Below are 18508 nucleotides of genomic sequence, written 5' to 3'. Positions count from 1 at the left end.
GCCCGGTGCTCCTTAAATTAAATCATGATGCGCTTACACTTTTTTACAAAAGTATTGACTTGCACTTTTCCTCGTGTGCCTTTCTCCTTTATTTAAGACTTTTTTGCGCTTTTTGTGTTTCTAAATTTTCCTTGTGCACATTTGTTTTCCGTTTCACTTTACCTTGATCTTTGTCTTCTGCTTTAGCTTTTTCAAATTTTTCATATTACTCGTCTACCGTTTATCAAAATTAATAAATAATATTTATTTATCATAAATAAATAAATATACAATTTATTATTTAAAATAGAAGATATAATAATAATTTTATTTTTTATCTCGACGTTGGAAGACTAAAGAAGACAGGCGCATTATCCTATCCATCAGCACCGCGGCTGTGGAGGCTGAGACACTGCGACAATGGCTACCAGCGTGTCCTGCCCGGGGGGCTTGGCATCCACCTTCATAGGCCGGCTTTCCATCTCCTCGCACTCCTGCATCGCCAGCAATGGCGCCTCTCCCGCCCCTTGCACTTTCAAGCTTCCCGCCAAATGCCCTGCCATGCCCCTCCTTATCGAGGCCGCTCACAAGAAGGGGTCCGGAAGCACCAAGAACGGTCGCGACTCAGTCGCCAAGAGGCTTGGAGTGAAAATCTACGGTGACCAGGCTGCCAAGGCAGGCTCCATCATCATCCGCCAACGAGGGACCAAGGTATTCCTTCTGTCTTGTTTCTTCCCCCTTTTAATTCTTCTTGATGAGATTGTAATTTGCTTCAATGTTTCACCCTGCTTTTGACATGCGACGGCTTGCTTGCTAACGGTTGAGGTCTAGCTTTGGATCATGAAAATTAACAGCTACGTCATAGGATCCGTTTGGTCTATATATACAAGCATTGATCCAACAGCTAAGTCTCTTGATAAATGTAGTAGTCCGCTGCTATTAAGGAGTCTTAAGTGGTAATATATTTTGTTGTGTCAGGACAGGTGATGCATTTGTACTATGTCTGGTGTTTTAGTAGGGCTCGGGCTTGTATGCATTTGTGCTTCATGATTAATCGCCTTCTCTTGAAATTGGACTGTTGCATTGATAACATGTATGCAATGTAGAATAACAGAAGAATGATAGTTTGTCTCAATTTTACGTTTCTTGCGCCTGCATAAGTGGAGGACATCTTTCAACTGTGCTTGATATGTGGCAAAGTGCTGCAGGAGGTATTTAGTTTATAGTCATGCAAATAGATTATCGAGAGTTGTTTGGCAAGTAAGAAGTGTTTTAAGGTGGATTGCATGCAGAGGAGACTGCCATGCCAGAATGCAATAAGGAGGGGAATCCTTAAAAGAAACATAAGAATGTAACCACTATTGGTTTTTCGCATATGTTCTTATTTTGTTAAGAACCAGATTTTAGGCTTGTTGGCTAAGACTTAGTTAAATTTAACTGATCTAGTGGATCCCCCTCTCATTTTGGCGAGAATCTCGTCTGTGATGTTTTGAGGGATTTCCTTGCATGGAGTAACTTACCCCACTGTCTTGGAAAGATGTTGGAGAAGTCCGGTTGTACTTGTGTAGCACTTCCCGCAATACTTGCACGTCCAATGGTGGGAGTTGAACTTTTTTGTGTCCCTCTCCACATGGATAGTATGAAAATTGAAGGCCTTTTACTTCTTATGAGTCATAATGTTGATGGAGAGGGAGAGTGAGAGAGAGGCTTGAGAGAGAAAGGCCTGAGGGATAGTGAGAAGCTTGAACCTTGAGAAGGAGAGTGAGAGGGAGGGGGTGGGATAGGTGTGAAAGTTCAAGAGAGAAGGGATGGGAATCGGGATAGGCTTGAATCTTGATAGATAGATAGCTTGCTTGAAGAGAGAGAGGCTTTTGTTGATTTGGTGTGGAAGGACGGAGAGGAGAAGTATCTTTTATAGTCTAGAGAAGAGAGTGGAAGAAGAGAGCTTAGAGGGATCCAAGGTGAAAGAAAAGGGAAGACTCGAGTGTGGAAGAAGAGCATCCAAGGCTAGAGCATGGGATCCAAGGGGGCTGGGGTGGCAATGGGCATCCAATGGTCCAAGTGGCAAGTGGCAAGGACACCAAAGTGCCACGTGGGCAAAAACATGTATAACATGCGTTGCATGCGACTTTGATCGGATGTGGGAATGTGCTAGATGCGGTGGACCAAAACTACTTGTTTTTTTGTATGGATCTATATGGATATGTACCGTACGGATCGTGATAGGTCCGTTTGATGTATGGAGGCAACCATGCATGTGTTTTGTATTGTATTTCTTGCACTAAACTCATGGTTTTGGGCTAAGTCTTGGCACATACACCTCTCTCTCTCTCTCTAATCCCTTTTTTTACTTCACCTTCTCTCTCTCCTCTCAAATGGCACTTCCATGTTACTCTATTGATTATAAACTTAAGAAACTTGACTGGGTTAGGGTAACTTAGAGACAGTGGACACAATGGAAATCTAAATGTATGACTAAATACTGAATATACAATGCTCATATAAACAAACCATATAGGAATGAAAACTATATGTCGAACTCTTGTGTCTCAAGGACCGAGGTAGAGGTGTTGAGCAAAAGTGTATCATACTTGTGATGGATCTTGAAACGCAGCAAAGCAGCCTCCAAGTGTCAAATAGTAGCAAATGCAGCAGTGTGTGGTGTTGAATCAGTGGCATGGATAGGCAAAGGAGTGAGAAAACAACAAACACACATTTTGATGATGATGTGGACTGTCATACAGCAGCAAAAACTGGCCAAATGCAGCAGCAATGCTGATGTGGACTGCAGGGCGGCAGCTGGACTGGTCAAATGCAGCCTACTTGGGAGTGTAGACAGCAAACACAGCCTACAAACTGTCCGCTAGGGTGAACATAACCTATTTGGAGAAGAGCTAACTGCTGGCGGCAGCAACATAGGGTAAAAACACTTGTGTGGGAGGCCAGAAAGTGGCTGTTGATGAATGTCGATAGCTTCAACTAAGATGTCCGACAAAGCTAGAGGGCCTAAAACCTGCAAAAACGAGATTGGATTGAATGGAGGGCAGCCTATTTATAGAAAGTTTCGAGACCTTGCATTGCGTACCATTTAAAAACTCTCTCGAGTTGTGCATCATTTGAGGGTAGTTGCCCAATGGCCTACCAAGCCCTACAAAGGCGGATAGAACCACATTGAACTTTTTATTTTGTGTTGGTGGTGGAAAGTTTCTTTTAGGGGTGTGTAGTGACGGCGGGCTAGGCACGAAGATTGAGACAGTAGGTGTTCGTTAGGCGCGGAGAGACAGAGAGAGTGAGAGAGAGCAAAGCAGAGAGTGAGCACGATTTTAGGTACAATGATGAGTGTGTACCTTCAGGTTTTTAGATAGATATATATGTGTAAGTACAAGTGCTAAAGGTGTGTTCACACCCGAGCACATTTAAAGGCACGAGGGCCTTTATTCCCAACAACCTCCCACCTAAAGGCAATGTGCCTTAAGAGGAGAAAATAATCAACTAAGTCTAGGTATATACAAAGCTGAAATACATATATCTATCCAACTCCCATCATCTGTCGGCAATGAGCAAATCGCTTTGTTGGAAGACCCTTCATGAGAAGGCCTGCAGGGTTATCACCTATATGCACTTTGACAAGCTCAATGCTCTTGCTGTCAAGTACATCTCTAATGAAGTGGTTTGTCTTTGCATGAAAGACAGGATTCCGTGCTTTGTCTTTGCATGAAAGACAGGATTCCATGCTAGCATGATAGCACTCTGACTATCACAATGGAGAATAGGTAACTCTGTGATGCCAAGCTCCCCCACCAGACGTGAAAGCCATAAAGCCTCCTTGCATGCCTCAGTGGTAGCCACATACTCTGTCTCTGTAGTAGACAATGCAACACACTTTTATAGCCTGGAGATCCAAGCGACTGCTCCTCCTGTGAAAGTAAACACATACCCAGAAGTGGACTTTCTGCAGTCCGCATGACGAGCATAGTCTGCATCCGTAAAGCCAACAACAGATGCCTTCTGCTTTCCAAAGCAGATGCACAACTTCTTCGTGCCTTTGAGGTATCTCATAATACCTTTCACTGCATTCCAATGCTTCTTGCTAGGGGTTGCCATGTATCTGCTAACCACCCCCATTGCAAGGCAATGTCAGGACGTGTAGCAACCATAGCATACATCAAAGTGCCAAGAGCTGAAGCATATGGTATCTTGGCCATTTTAGCCTTCTCATCATCAGATGTAGAGTTGTCCTCTGCACTGAGTTTCACATATGGAGGCAATGGAACCCCAATCGTTTTCCCCCCCTCCATATTGAAATGTTGCAAAACCTTGGAGATATACTCCTACTAAGATAGATAGAGTAATTCTTTCAACCTATCTCTGAGTATTCGCATGCCAAGAATGTGATTTGTATTACCAAGATTCTTCATGTCAAAGCTGCCATGAAGACTTTGCTTAGTGAGTTCAAGGCATGAGTATCCCTGCTAGCAATCAACATGTCATCTACATACAAAACCAAGATAATCAGGCTGCCATCTGTTGCCTTCTTGGTGTACTGCAGTGATCCACTTGACTTCTATGAAAACCTTGAGACTGCATAAATGTATCAAATTTATGATACCATTCTCTTGGTGCTTGTTTCAGCCCATACAAACTCCTTTTGAGTTTACATACCATATTTTCTTTCCCTTTTTCCACAAACCCTTGAGGTTGCTGCATATATATGTCTTCATGCAGATCACCATGTAGAAACGCAGTCTTTACATCCATCTGTATGAGCTCCATATCTTCGTCTGCAACCAAGCCCAAAATGGTTCTCAATGTAGTCATCTTGACTAGAGGAGAGAAAATCTCATCAAAGTCAATTCCATGCTCCTGCTTGTACCCCTTTGCAACCAATCTTGCTTTGTACTTTGGTGAGTAACCAGAAGTGACCATCTTGTAAACCCATTTGCATGGAAGTGTTTTCTGCCCTTTAGGCAACTGCACCAAGTCCCAAGTGTCATTTTTCTCAAGAGATTCCATTTCTAACAACATGGCTTTATACAATTTCTTGCTGTCCTGTCTGCCCATTGCTTCCTTGAAGCAAGATGGTTCACCAGAGGCTGTCAACATGACATAATCAGCCACATTGTTTGCACCAGGAACAAATCTGTTAGGTTGTCTAGTAGCCCTGGATGATATCCTAACCCAATGATCATTGTTTGCTTGCTGTTCTTGCAAATTTCCATTTTCAGCATGTTGTCCTAGCATTTCAGCCTTCAAATCAGCATTAACAGCTTGCTGTCCTGGTTGTTCCTGCACATGTAGTGGCTCATTATCATGGGTAATAGCTGGCTGATCAATTCCAGCATCATTTTCTGCATTTACAGGTTCATTCACAACAGGTATTTGCTATTGTACAGCGGGTACATTTTGCTAACCAAAAGGTATTTCTTTTCGGAATACAACCCTACGGACCTCCTCAGTCTTTTCAGGTTGTTTATGGATGCGATCTTCTTGGAAAATAATATCATTGTTGCGTACTACTTTCCTTTTCTCGGGATCCCATAATCTATACCCCATTTCACTTTTGTCACCATATCCTAGGAAAATGCATTTACAGGACTTTGGCTCAAGTTTGCCACGTTTTTCTTTACGAACGTACACAAAAGTCTCGTAGCCAAACACTTTCAGGTGAGCATATGAAGGTGGCTTGCCCGACCACTCTTCTTGGGGAACTCCCCCCCCCAACCAAACCTAAAAGACCTGTTTGGTGACCGATTAATTAAGTGTAGGGTTGTCATAACAGCCTCTGCCCAAAAACCATGTAGCATGAGACAGCATCGTACGGATCTTATCCTGTATGGTCCGATTCATACGCTCTGCAACTCCATTTTGGGGCGGATTATGAGGGGTAGTGAGCTCCCTCTTTATCCCTTTGCTGTCACAAAATGCTTGAAAGGCCTTGGATACACATTTCCCACCATTGTCAGAGTGAAGACACTTAAGTGTGTTATATGTTTGATTTTCAACCAATGCCAATAATTTTTTAAACTTCTTAAGCACTTCATCCTTGCTACGAATAGTGTAAACCCATATCTTTCGTGTAGCATCATCAACAAAGTGATAAAATATTTCTTTCCCTCTAAAGACAACCCTAGCATCTGACATACATCCGAATATACTAACTCTAGAGGAGAAGATTTCAAAGAAAGAGACCTTTTATGAGACGTCTGTGCATGTTTACCATAAATACAATGATCACAATGCTCTAAATCAGCATAACGAAGACAAGGCAAGTAACCCGAACGAGAAAGCACTTTCATTCCTGTTTGACTCATGTGTTCCAACTGGCCATGCCACAAAGAAACACTTGGCTGCTCGGTTACGGCAACAACATGGTCACGCATACTAGATACATGAAGTGGATATAAAGTACCACTCTTGCAACCTCTGGCAATAACCCTAGATCCCTTACAGATCTTTCATTTTCCATCACCAAAGGTGGTATGAAAACCATCATCATCTAGCTGCCCTGTGCTAATCAGGCTCTTTTTGAGCTGAGGTATATGCCGTACATACTGAAGTGTGAAGACAGAGCCATGCTGAAACTGCAACTGCACACTGCCAATACTTGCAATGTCACATGCATAGTTGTCCCCAAGATGGACAACACCATGTCGACCCCCTCTATAGTCAGAGAATCACTCACGATGAGGGGTGACATGAAAGGAAGCACTTGAATCGAGAATCCAAGTATGCATGTCATCATCATTTGTATGTGCAAGGCATGTGCACCAAAGTGTGAAGAGACAAAGAGTATGTCACTCCCACTATCAGTGTCATGAGTGACTACATTCACCTCTTCAATTTTGACATTGCTCTTCTTAGGTTGACTGTCTTTTTTTTCTTCCTTTTTGCCATTTCCTTTCTCTTTCTAGTAGTCACGTTTAAAGTGACCCTTCTTGCCACAATGATGGCATTCAACATCTTTGCCATGTGATTTACTGCGTCCCTTGCTATCATATTTGCTTTTTTGTTGTGATCTGCCCCTAGTATGCAAAGCACTAGAAGACTTACTGGATGCATTGTTTTGCCGATTCATTTCTTCCATGAGTAGAGCACTCTCTACATTAGCATACGAAAGGATCACATTAGAATTGCTTATAGCAGTCCTGAATGTATCCCAACTCTTTGGTAGAGTACAAAGCAAGAAAGTAGCCTTAAATTCCTCATCAATCATGAACTTCAAGGCAACCAGCTGGTTGAAAATGGAGTCAAACTCACTCAGGTGAGTAGACATTGTTGTACCCTCTTTCATACGCAAATCCATAAGCTTTTTTAGCCAATACACTTTGCTTGCAGCATTCTTCTGTGCATACAGTTCTTCCAGTCGAGTCCATATAGCATATGCAGAATCCAAACCTTCAATGTTAAACAGCAAGGCATTAGAAATCGATAGCTCGATGGTTGAGTGTGCAAGCTCATTTAACTCATCCCAATCGTCTTGCTTCATATCTGTGGGCTTTGCCCCTTGTGTTTTGATTGGATTTGCCTGCTTCTTTTGCAACAGGATATTGTAGCATTGCTTTTGTCAAACTGCAAAGTTATGTGCTCCTTCAAGCTTCTTTATGTGCATGAGATTACTACTGTCACTGCTGCCAGCCATGATTTTCAGCCCAAATGTGACAAAAAAATCAGCAACAAATGCAGGCCCAAACTGTAACCCTAGTGACCAAGGTACAAACAAGTACCAACCAGCAATAAATGACCACTTAGAAGCACAGATTTCAGATCTGTAATTAAATTTTCAGAAGCACCAAACCATGTGCTATAGCATTCCACAACTGATTACAGCTATTCCAAGGGCATATGCATCGCATTACATGAGAAATCCCAAATTTTAGTTGTTCATGTATCCACGGGCATAAAATTTGACACGCACGATCAAAGGCCCCAAGAATGCACAGATTTCAGTGAAATTGACTCATCCAAGCAAAAATTTGACTTGCATTTGAGAATCCCCAAAAAATTTATGAGACCTGTGCATTCAATGCTTGCAATTTTGGTTCAGAGATCATTGCAATGTGTGTTAAGCACCAAATTTGAGAAAACCCCCAAATTTTAAGAGTTTGCACAGATTTGGGCTCTATGCTTGCTCATGTGAACACCCGGAAGAAGGGGAAAATAAATCAAACTATTTTTTTAAAAAAATTCAATTAAAAAAAAACAGGGTGTTGATTGCCCGTGGTCCGTGCGGTTGCGTGACGTTCGTCGTCCGTGCAGCCCGACACCGTCCCCGTCGTGCATGAGCGTTTGATGCACGCCTCCAGCCGCGTTGCACAGCAGTTCGTTGCGACTGGATGCCTCTAGTCAATGCAGTAGTCGTGCAGCAGTCGCCCGTTACGCCCCTCGCCTACTCCTCAATGGCTATTGCTCCTGTCTGACGTTGACCTTTCAGATTTGGTCGTCCGCTAGCAAGCGCCCGCTAGTCCTGTTAGTCTTCCGCTTGACTGCTTGTTGGCACTGTTGTTCTTCTACTCGACCTGCTCGCTTCACTTGACGAGTGGACTTTTGTCAGTCTTGTGACCTGATACTCCTACCGGTTTGTAGTGACGGGTTAGGCACGAAGATCGAGACAGTAGGTGTTCGTTAGGCGCGGAGAGACAGAGTGAGAGAGAGCAGAGCAGAGAGTGAACACGATTTTAGGTACAATGACGAGTGTGTACCTTTAGGCTTTTAGATAGATATATATGTGTAAATACAACTGCTAAGGGTGTGTTCATACCCGATCACATTTAAAGGCACGAGGGCCTTTATTCCCAATAGGGTGGTGATTGATTAAGTAATAGCGACCTAGAGGATGGGAGTAGGGATAGTACACCCAACACATCACAAAACAGTACAAGTTTACCCATCCACTCAAGGATGTAAATGACGAGGGAAAGGGTGATGAAGTATCATGTGAAGAAGGATGGTGGTATAATCCGCTGAGAGAAACAACTTAGGATTTGTCTAGTGGTGCTTTGTACAATGGGATGTATAGTATGCTATATACTGAAGAATGCTCATGCAGCAGGTGTCACTTGGACAGTGTTCCTCATGGGAAAATTATTCACTTGCATGTATCAAAATTTGTAGAATACCAAGAAGGGTAGGAACCCCCTCTCAACCTGGATGTCGATACCGAAGAAGGAAGAGGAGCTTGAGGATGTTTGTTTTCATGTGGTGCCAAGAACTACATGGATGAAGATGATGAAGTATCCCTACTGGAAGAGCAAGGATAGAAGTCACTACCATGATAGCATTAAAAGAGATTGCACAATCCACTGCGGGAGGGAAAGTCTCCATGCTAGTAGAAGATCAAAATTCCAAGTAGATGGAACCATGAAATGAACGGCACGCATCTCCTCTCTCAAGCTCAGGAAAAACGAGTGCAAGCTTGTATGCTAGTCCTACACTGAAATACAAAACCTTGCAAAAGAGAAAAAATCTACAAGCACAGAGGTGAGTAGTGAGATGCTCTATCATGAGGACATTTATTTTTGAAACCTCACTTAACATGTGGATTAATTTTTAATCACATGGTTAAGTAAATGTTGCACATGTGAGATGTAACGGGGGTTAGAGTAAAATTATGAGCTTGGAACCCGAGGAAATCACAAGATGTCTCAAAGGTAAAAAATACACAAGTTATGCCGCATAGGTACTTGGTGGTATCTGGTGCCAATTGTTGGCCTAGGTCATTCATTTGGCCATAAGTGTCAGTTGCGATGACACTAGAGAAGTGGCGTTTAATGGTACCTAATGTCAACCTGATGGTCAAAGATGATGCAGAGACACTCGAGAATGGAAGTTGCCTAGTCAATTTAATTATTGGCCAATTGGATTATTTTTAGGGCACTGAAATAATTATTAGATTAATTTTCAGTATTTAAAGATTGAAAATTAATATTTAACCATGAATAATGCTGGAAAAACCATTTGGTAAGGCTGCCACTTATCAAAAATACCCATGTAAGACCGAAAAATGTCTTTAGAGGTTGGAGAGAGGCATTTTAGTGTATTCAGCTTGCAAGAGAGAGAGAGAGAGGAGAGGCTGCTAGTGTGATTTGTAGCCATTGGAGGACCTTCTGAGGCAGCCAAGGGTATGAGAAGACCAATCAATAGTAGATGACAGCATCTACAGGTTGTTGAGACAGGCCAGCAACAGTAAATATGACTGATTTACTTCAATTCTTTGCATCTACAAGCTGTTGAGACAAGGTAGCAATAGTAAATGACAGAGTTTCTTCCGTTCTTTGTGAAGAAAGTCTGAATTTTCTCTCTCCTCAGCATTCTCTCTCATCTCCTAGCCTTTCTACAGCCTTCCTTTGAAGATTACAACATTGAGATCACCAGATGGTGAGAAATTTCAGATTTCTCTGTTGTAAACCCTAATCTGCAGTAGAAATGAGGGTTTAGCAGCAACCTCGGGAAGCATGCTAGAAATTGGAAGCTCAAAGACTTGGAGTTAACAGGGTTGACGCTCTTTTTAGTCAAATTCAAGTGGAGGGACTAGCAAATTAATGAATTTGGGGCATTTTCCATCTCCATCAAAGTAGGTGAAGGCCAATTGACTGCTTGAATCAAGGGGCAAATCAGATTGAAGACTTGCTTGTCATTTTGGACAGCAAGGGAAGTTGGAATATTGAAAGGGATTGGGAGAATCCCATTGTACATCAACTTCTTCTTCAATTAAGTTAAATAAATACCAAAAGGGGCACCATTTTTGGGGCCGAGAGGGTGTCCAATGTCCAAGATTATATGGTAAAGTGCGCATTTCAGTTTTGTGAATTTGTTAATTGCTGTAAATAGTGCTTAATCAGGTTATTTACCACCCTATCTGAGAAGGAAGGCTGGTTTCATGCTCCAAAAACAAAACTGAAAATAAAAAAAAGCAAAGCTAAATGCAATGCAATGACTATGTAAGTATGCAATGGAAATTTAAAAAAGGAAAGGCTATAAGTGTGTGGCCACCATCACATACGGCGAGGCGGGGAAGCGATCCTGGAAGATATAGTTGATGTCCTAGGAATGGATGCATAAAGTGCAATAGATGAGTCACTAGTAGACCAATCAGCTAAGTCTTCACGAGTAGTGAAGGATATAGGTTGTTAAGGCTGTTCGTGTGCCACATGTCCAGTAGCCTCTGGGGTAGATGGAGGAGATGGTGCAGCAGCGGGAGATGTAGCTCCACTGGAGTGGCTAGCCAAAGTGGAGGCAGTCGTAGGAGTTTGCTGTGGTTTTCTAGGTGGAAGACCTTGGGCCTTGGTATAACACTTGTCCACATGGCCTGACCTCTGGGAGTGTGTGCAAATCCTATTTTTCTTAGGAATTTACTGCCAAAGGGATTGTGTTTCTTTGGTTCCGTCGGAGGAAGTGGTGTCACTTTTGTTTTGACTTGCCTTCGCATTGTGTGAGTTCTTGCCACTGTTGGTTTTCCTTCTCGAAGAAGAGGCAACCAATCCTTGCCCCTCTGAATGGATGTATGTAGAGGACTTCTTGTGGACTTGATCATGCAACCTCGTGTAATGCAAGAATTGGCACTCAAACTCATAGAGGGTTGGCAATCTAGGTAGTAAGATAATATGTTGGATAAAATGGAAGTATTTGTTGGGTAACTTATTCAAGAAGAACGCAACGTGATCGTTATCTAACTTCGGGGAGCTAGTAGAGGCAAACTCAGCAAGTAAACGCCGATATATGGCTAACTTAACTTTCAGATCATCCCCTTTCTTAATGGAAAACTCTTGAAGATCAAAAGTGATATTGATACGTTGAGTGCTATCTCGAGCTGCTTGCATAGCAGTCAATGAGATGACTCCAATGCTCATATGTGAGGGGAAAGCATAGTGACAGGAAACGGCCGGAACGGCCTCCGGCACGTGGAATCACCGTCCCCGGAATGTATCCGTCATGGACCGTGTTTCCAAATGATGGAACGTTCCCTGTCCCGTTTCAGACAGGGAAGTTTCTGTTTGAAACAGGACAGGGAACGCCACGTGGCAAAACTTACCTGCGCCCAGTCGCGTCTTGCTCCCTCCTGCATCCTGCTCCCGCCTGCATCCTGCCCCCAGCCACCTTCATTCTCTTCCTTCTTCTTCTTTCTTCTCTTCCTTCTCTTCCCTCTCTTCCTTCTTTTTCTTTCTCTTCTTTCTCTTCTTTCTCCTCCCACCTCCAACCTCTTCCTTCTCTTCCTTCTTCTTCTTTCTCTTCTTTCTTTCTTCTCTTCCTTCTCTAGGTTTGGCGTTCCCGTTCCTACTTACTTCATGAATTTTGATTTTTTAAATGCCGTTCCCGTTCCCACGTCCCCATTCCCTAGGTTTGGCGTTCCCGTCCCCGTTCCCCGTCCCCGTTCCCCGTTCCCGTTCCCCGTTTCATGTTTCTATGGGGGAAAGTGTTGTAATGAGAGTGAAATTCAGGAAGCAACCCTTGCATTAACTCAACATTGGCTGTGGCATGGCGGGCTCTTCATTGACGGATGCGATCGAGATGAGCTAATCAAGGGGTTGGTACCAACGAAGAGGTTCCAAAGTCCTTGAGATTCAAGGACTTGTTGCATGAAGTTTGACGAAGTGGTGGAATTCAACCCGTTAAAATGAGTCTTATTTGTGAAAGTATTTTTGGCCATTGCAACAGGAGTGATAGGGCTAGGAGACGGAGGTGTGTAATGGAGGTAGGGTGGATAAGGAGGTGGAGTGGAGTACACTTGGGAAGTAATCCCAGAGTGCCCACCATGCATACGAAAAGTGTGCATAGCGTATCCAAATGCGGGCATGGACGGATTGAGGATGGGCATGGTAATGGCTTGAGGGGCACATGGTGAAGGGATATGGACACAAGGAGTAGAGGATGGAAATCCCTACGTAGGAGTGACTACAAGGGATGTGGGACAATAGTCTAGCAGAGGATGGATATCTCAGTGTTTGAAAGGTCGTGTGGGGGTTTTGTAAGTATTCAAGGGTAGTGAGGGGGACGCCCATCATGACTGTCCCAAAGTGGAAGGATGTGGCAAAGTGGGGATATTTGGAATGTACAATGTTAAAGGGTGGCATTCCCCCTAACGATGCACCAAGAGGTGGAGTGATTGGAGGGTAGGTAGATGGTGGGATAGAGAAAGAGAGTGTTAGGAGCGGAGATGGAAGATCCAACCCCTAGTGTGCTTTGAGCAGAAGTGAAATGTAATCCAAGATTTTGGAATGAGGATGTGAGTAGATCAGAATGTGGAGAAGATGGTGGTGGGATGGGAGGGAGTTGAGAAGCATGGTTACTTGCTTAAATAAAATAGATGGTAGAGATATACCTGATGAATGGTATCTGCTTTGAGAGCCGTCTCTATTAAAGTTAACATACTGAAAATCATCCGGATCTTGCACAACAAAGGAAGAAATAGGAGAGGGTTTCGGCCCATATGACTCAAAAGGATTATATGAACTTGACATAAGGCCTGGCTGAGGTAAAGGAGATGGATCACTAGATGCGCCAAACGGCGTGGTCCCTCCAAGATCAGAGAGATGACTAGTCTGACCAATCGGTGCAAATGGAGTAGTAGCACTCGTTGGAGGAGTGTAAACTGAACTAAACATGATGTGCAAGTACTCCTCAAACTCTTCATCCCTAAGATGACCAAAACGAGAAGAAGAAGATGGTAAAGGTGAAGGTGTACCTACCTTCTCCTCGAGACCATAATGTCTTCTCAAAGTCGCCAATGATGGAGAAGCTTGATAGGGCATCATAGGATTCGAAGAAAAAACAAGAAAAATTAACCTAAAACAATTCGATTCTCAGTACCTGGGAATTTTTAAAAAATTTGACAGGACAAGTTTGTTATGAATAACATACTTTCATAACTTTCATACGTTTGCAAAGTATGTTTTTTGAAATATACTTGGATCGATAGGACAACTATGTTCTAAATAACGTACTCCAATTTTTCTGATGTTTGTAAGACATTATGAGTTACAATCAAGTTGTGTGTGAGTCTTGCACAAAGACTAGCCTTCACAATCATCGCATGATACTCTTTAGAAGAGCACCGGTTGTGATACCATGTGAAGATATGCTAGGGTTTGCACTGAGAAAACGTAGCATGTGCGACCAAGATTGAAACACAAAGACTTAGATAGAGACAAGCAAAACTCAAACCCTAAACACAAAAACTCAAAACTCAAACATTGAGACAAACACAGACATAAGAAACTCTGAAGTGAATGAACGCTGTCAATGTATGTAAGAGTGTATAGAATGCCCAAGGGCAAAGCAATGTAGTGTAAGAGAGTGACGTCCACCGGAGACGGATCCCAAGTATTGTAACAACCAGTCAGAGATGAGAGTGCTGAATAATGAAGGGCAATAGGCTGGTCACCAAAACACTATAGTCGGAGGCTGAAGTCTAGGAAATGCAGTAGTACATACTAGAGGAAGACTGAAAATTGATTACCCGAGGCAGAGAATTGTCAGGCAATAGATAGGAGGAGAGGTGTTTGTTGATGTAGATGGCTTGTTGGACAACAAAAATCCAGGTACTGAAGGCAACAATTTATCGCTTGGCACCAGATATTGAAAACGCAGGCTTATCAGACGCTATGATGGTGCAGAAAATGGAGACCTCCAAACAGCAGGGTGATGGCTAAAAATAGGCCGCCTAGGGTTGGATAGTGATGGGCTGCAGTCGGTGATGGCTGGATAGTAGATGGTAGGCGGGTGATGGCTGAAATCTGCACGGTAGAGTGAGGAACTTGTACAAAAGGATGAGACTAAATGGTAGGCAGGCTGTTTATTTATAGATGTTGAAGGGTGCCCCAAAAAATTAGGGTTTTGGGGGACCATTGAAACTCTCTCAAACCGTGCACCAAATTTGCATTTTTCATTAATTAAGCATGTTTTTGGGGTTGTTTAAAAATGCTAATCAGCTGTAAAGCGTGTTTGAGCTCAACAGGCAGCAAAGGTAGTGGGCGTGAAACTTGCAAAAACGAGATAAATGGAGGGCAGCCTACCTATTTATAGTAAGTTTCGAGGCCTCGTACCTTGCATTGTTTAAAAACTCTCGAACCACACGCCACTTTAGGGTTTTCACTAATTAAGCATTTTTGGGGCTGTTTAAGAGGCTAGTTTAGTATGTAATGCTTATGCTAGCTCAACACTAGGATGCTATCCCATATTTTAGAAAATTGGGACCAAGACAACTATCAGGAAGTTGTGCTTACTTGGGAGACAAACGATGCTCATGCCTCGTGTGCTCTTCTTCAATGTATCTTTAAAGAAGTTCTAGCAATTACCTCTTGCAATACATCTTCAAAGGTGTAGGACAAGTTACAACTTATGTACGAGGCTTTGTCAATCATGTGAGCTGTGACCTTCTATGATTCACTACAGACCATCAAGCTCAAGGCAACTAATACGGTACAACTAGTTCTTGTTTAGGTGACGTAGATTTAGGATCAGCTTCAGCCTTCGGCACATGTAATCTGCCTTTCCTAAAGCACATCTTGTGGCGATTGTCCTCTACAAGCTTCCTCCAAAGTTTGATGGTGTGGCCTATGCCTTATATGCCTAGACATTGGCAACAACTATCGTAGTTTTGAGCATGTCCCCTCCATGTCGCTTGGACATGAGGCTGAGAATATGTAATGGGTGTCGGTTTTTATTCTTCTCGTTGAATATCATGCATATGGAAGATGGGAAAGAGAACTAAAAACCAAGCAAGCTTCTTTGCATTTAGAGGGGAGGCTATCATCTCGATACGGCAGCACGCTACAAGCATTGGGGTGATAGGCAGAAGAAAAAGAGGGCACAGTGTTATCATTGTGGCTAGAAGAGGCATCTCTGAAAGTAATGCAGGGTATGGGCAGCACAATGGGAGGAGGAGGAGGAAAAGAAGGCAAGGACTTCTCTGATGAGCCATCCTGCACATCATCATTGTCTTCTGACTTTGACTCTAATGCAGGCCCTCTGGCCAAGGCAAAGGCAAAGGCTATGAAGGGCTCCTCTTTTGTGTGAAGGCAAAGGCCGATGCTGGCCTCCTCTTTTGCCTTCTAGCTCTTGCACTTTCTTATTAATTTTGGACTTCTCTCTATCAAAGATGGGATGGAATTTTGAAATATCTTTCTGTATGAATGGAAAAAGAGATGATGCCAGCTCTATTCAACTTGACATTACAGAATGAGCAAGCAATAGAATACATCATTTTATGACCTGTGGATGGATAATATCATGGTTGGTTTAAAGATTGTTTTCTACTAATGCAAAATGGAAGAACATGTAAGTCATTGGACTTAGAAGACAATATCAATGATTGGTCTTGGGTTGGGAATGATCATTACCTGACAGTTTTCTGATGTATCAACTTTTGAAGAAAGTAAGGCTCAGATGATTTCAAATTCGAATATATATGCGCATGTCTGGGATCTATTGACTTGGGTGCTTCTTTTCAGTGTGTTACGTGTAATCAGAAACCACAAAAAAAAGGGTTTCAAGTCTTAGCTAGATACATTATTTGCAAGAGCAGTTTCATAGACAAAAAAAACTAACAGCTCAAAACCCTAAAATTAGAGCTGAAAAGGTTGAAAAGCTGAAACTCAAACTCATAGTTCAAAAGCAAATTGCTTTTTTTTTTTTTTTTTGGTGGGGGGGGCGCGGGGGGCGTGTGATGTCCTATGTAAAGGTGTCTGCAGGCAGCCACCTGAACCTCCCTTGTTTTTACTGATTTCAGCCAGCACACCCCTCTCTTGTCCAAAGTGAAACTATCAGTTTCTCATGGCTAGGGTGGCATCATCTGCCGCATTGCCATCCTCAGGGAACTTCTGCATTTGCCTCTTCTTTGCAGATGGAACTTCTGCAGCTTCATTATCAGGTGCATGAATTTGCCAGAGCTGATGTGCCCTGGTTCCAGCATCCTTAACCAACTGGATTTTTTGGTGGTTGATTGATCGGTATAGTAAGAAATCTGGGATTTTGAGGTGCGTTACAAGGGAACAATTTCTTGTCTTGCTTTTTTTGAAAGGGTGATTAATTGTAATGCTGTTCGCTTTGTCGGTACATCCATGCTCAGTTTCTTCCTAGGCATTGTGCACTGTGAATTAAATATATGCTGATTGATGGTTTGCTTTCTATGATAAATCCTTCTCTTGGAAATTTGAGGTGTGATTATTTGATGCTAGAACTATGTTCTTGAGTATGACACATATGATAGATACAGTGTGCTCTATTTATGCATGGCTAATCACGTGTATGCACATTTAGCCTGGGATTGCTATTGTTGATCATGATTTCTGTTTGCTCTTTCTAGTTTCACCCAGGAAATAATGTTGGATTGGGAAGAGATTACACAATTTTCTCTCTAATTGATGGTGTTGTGAAATTTGAGAAGTTTGGGCCAGACAGAAAGAAGGTATGCAGGTTTTTATACTTTATCATGCTATACTGTTGTGTTCACAGCATACTTTTAGTATCATCCTCAAGAGTATTAAAGTTTTGTGCTGTAACCACTGGCAACATCAGGTCAGTGTTTATCCTAGAGTTGAACAACCAGAGAATCCCGACAGTAGAAGAGTGAAAAAGCGTGAATTCTATCGTTTAAGGCGCGAGCGCATCAAAGCACACAAAGCAGGAGAGCTTCCTGCTTTGGCCTTGGCATCTTCTCCTCCTGAGCAGGACTCTGAAGAAAAAGCTCTGTGCTAATTTAAGGCAGCCAACAGCCTTGCAAGCTGAAGGTCTTTTGGGTGAAAGGGTGACCACAGAAAGGCACCATCATTTTCATTTGCAAAAGAACATGGAGTCCTTGTTTGAAGATTGCGATTCAGCAAGAGCGAGCTTAGCATAGTAGAATGGTGCTCTACTTGTAAATCTGTTTCTCCATACAGCATGACTCTATGCACAGGATGTGGCTATGATCTTTTGAAGGCCAATCAATTGTACTCATTAATGGTCCCAAGATGCAAGTTTTAAAAATTGGACCTTTTTTTGTGAAGGATCAAAAATTCACAAAAGGTTATGCTTGGCCTGTAAGGGACCTTAGCTCAAGAGGGTCATGCTGAAATATTAAGAATTGGACTGGGAAGCCTCATGTCTAGCCCACAAGTGTAAGTAGATGATGAAGAGACCCAGCTGTTGAATGCGTCAATTGAAATTCACTAAACTCCTGTATTTGTTAGTTAACATTTTAACCAAGGATTCTTTGCTCTAAGCTCCGGGTGGAAGATCAAGTTGCGGTACACTTAAAAGAGTGTTGGCGAAGTAATTATTGTTGGTTTACGTCTTACACTAGTCGAAGTTAATAATAAAATCATCCTAGTATTCTTGTTATATATATATCGTGTGCTCAATCAATCTACTGATGATTCCGGCGCCTGCCATAGTAAATATATCCTGGTCCATGGGCACATTTTTGATGTAATGCTTTGTGGTGCACCACTTCACAAGTGAGGATTGAGAATCCTGGTCAGTGGTGCCTTAGCAAGAAGGTGTATGTCTGTATGCCTTTTGGGCATTGTTGTAGTGCATGACCATAGATAGTTCT

At 42.6% G+C, this 18508-nt stretch overlaps 1 protein-coding gene across 1 annotated transcript; it reads left to right on the top strand.

The window, feature by feature from the left end:
• Positions 1-332: 332 nt before the first annotated feature.
• On the top strand, positions 333-18142 carry RPL27 (ribosomal protein large subunit 27). The gene is made up of 3 exons (XM_087696053.1): positions 333-690; positions 17279-17380; positions 17491-18142. Exons 1-3 carry the CDS (start codon positions 400-402, stop codon positions 17668-17670), a joined length of 573 nt encoding a protein of 190 aa, XP_087552179.1. The 5' UTR covers positions 333-399; the 3' UTR covers positions 17671-18142.
• Positions 18143-18508: the final 366 nt, after the last annotated feature.

This window comes from Lygodium microphyllum, chromosome 16 (genome assembly GCF_053477565.2).
Source record: "Lygodium microphyllum isolate KBCC chromosome 16, Lygodium_microphyllum_v1.1.10, whole genome shotgun sequence".
NCBI classification, from domain to species: Eukaryota; Viridiplantae; Streptophyta; class Polypodiopsida; order Schizaeales; family Lygodiaceae; genus Lygodium; species Lygodium microphyllum.
This window is presented reverse-complemented; position numbering and strand designations above follow the sequence as displayed.

What these genes read in the sequence shown, in the direction of transcription:
- RPL27 (XM_087696053.1), top strand. Translation starts at nt 400, where the DNA reads ATGGCTACCAGCGTGTCCTGCCCGGGGGGCTTGGCATCCACCTTCATA. An exon ending in TCCGCCAACGAGGGACCAAG is followed by an intron (nt 691 to 17,278) that starts GTATTCCTTCTG and finishes TGCTCTTTCTAG; the next exon opens with TTTCACCCAGGAAATAATGT. An exon ending in TTGGGCCAGACAGAAAGAAG is followed by an intron (nt 17,381 to 17,490) that starts GTATGCAGGTTT and finishes TGGCAACATCAG; the next exon opens with GTCAGTGTTTATCCTAGAGT.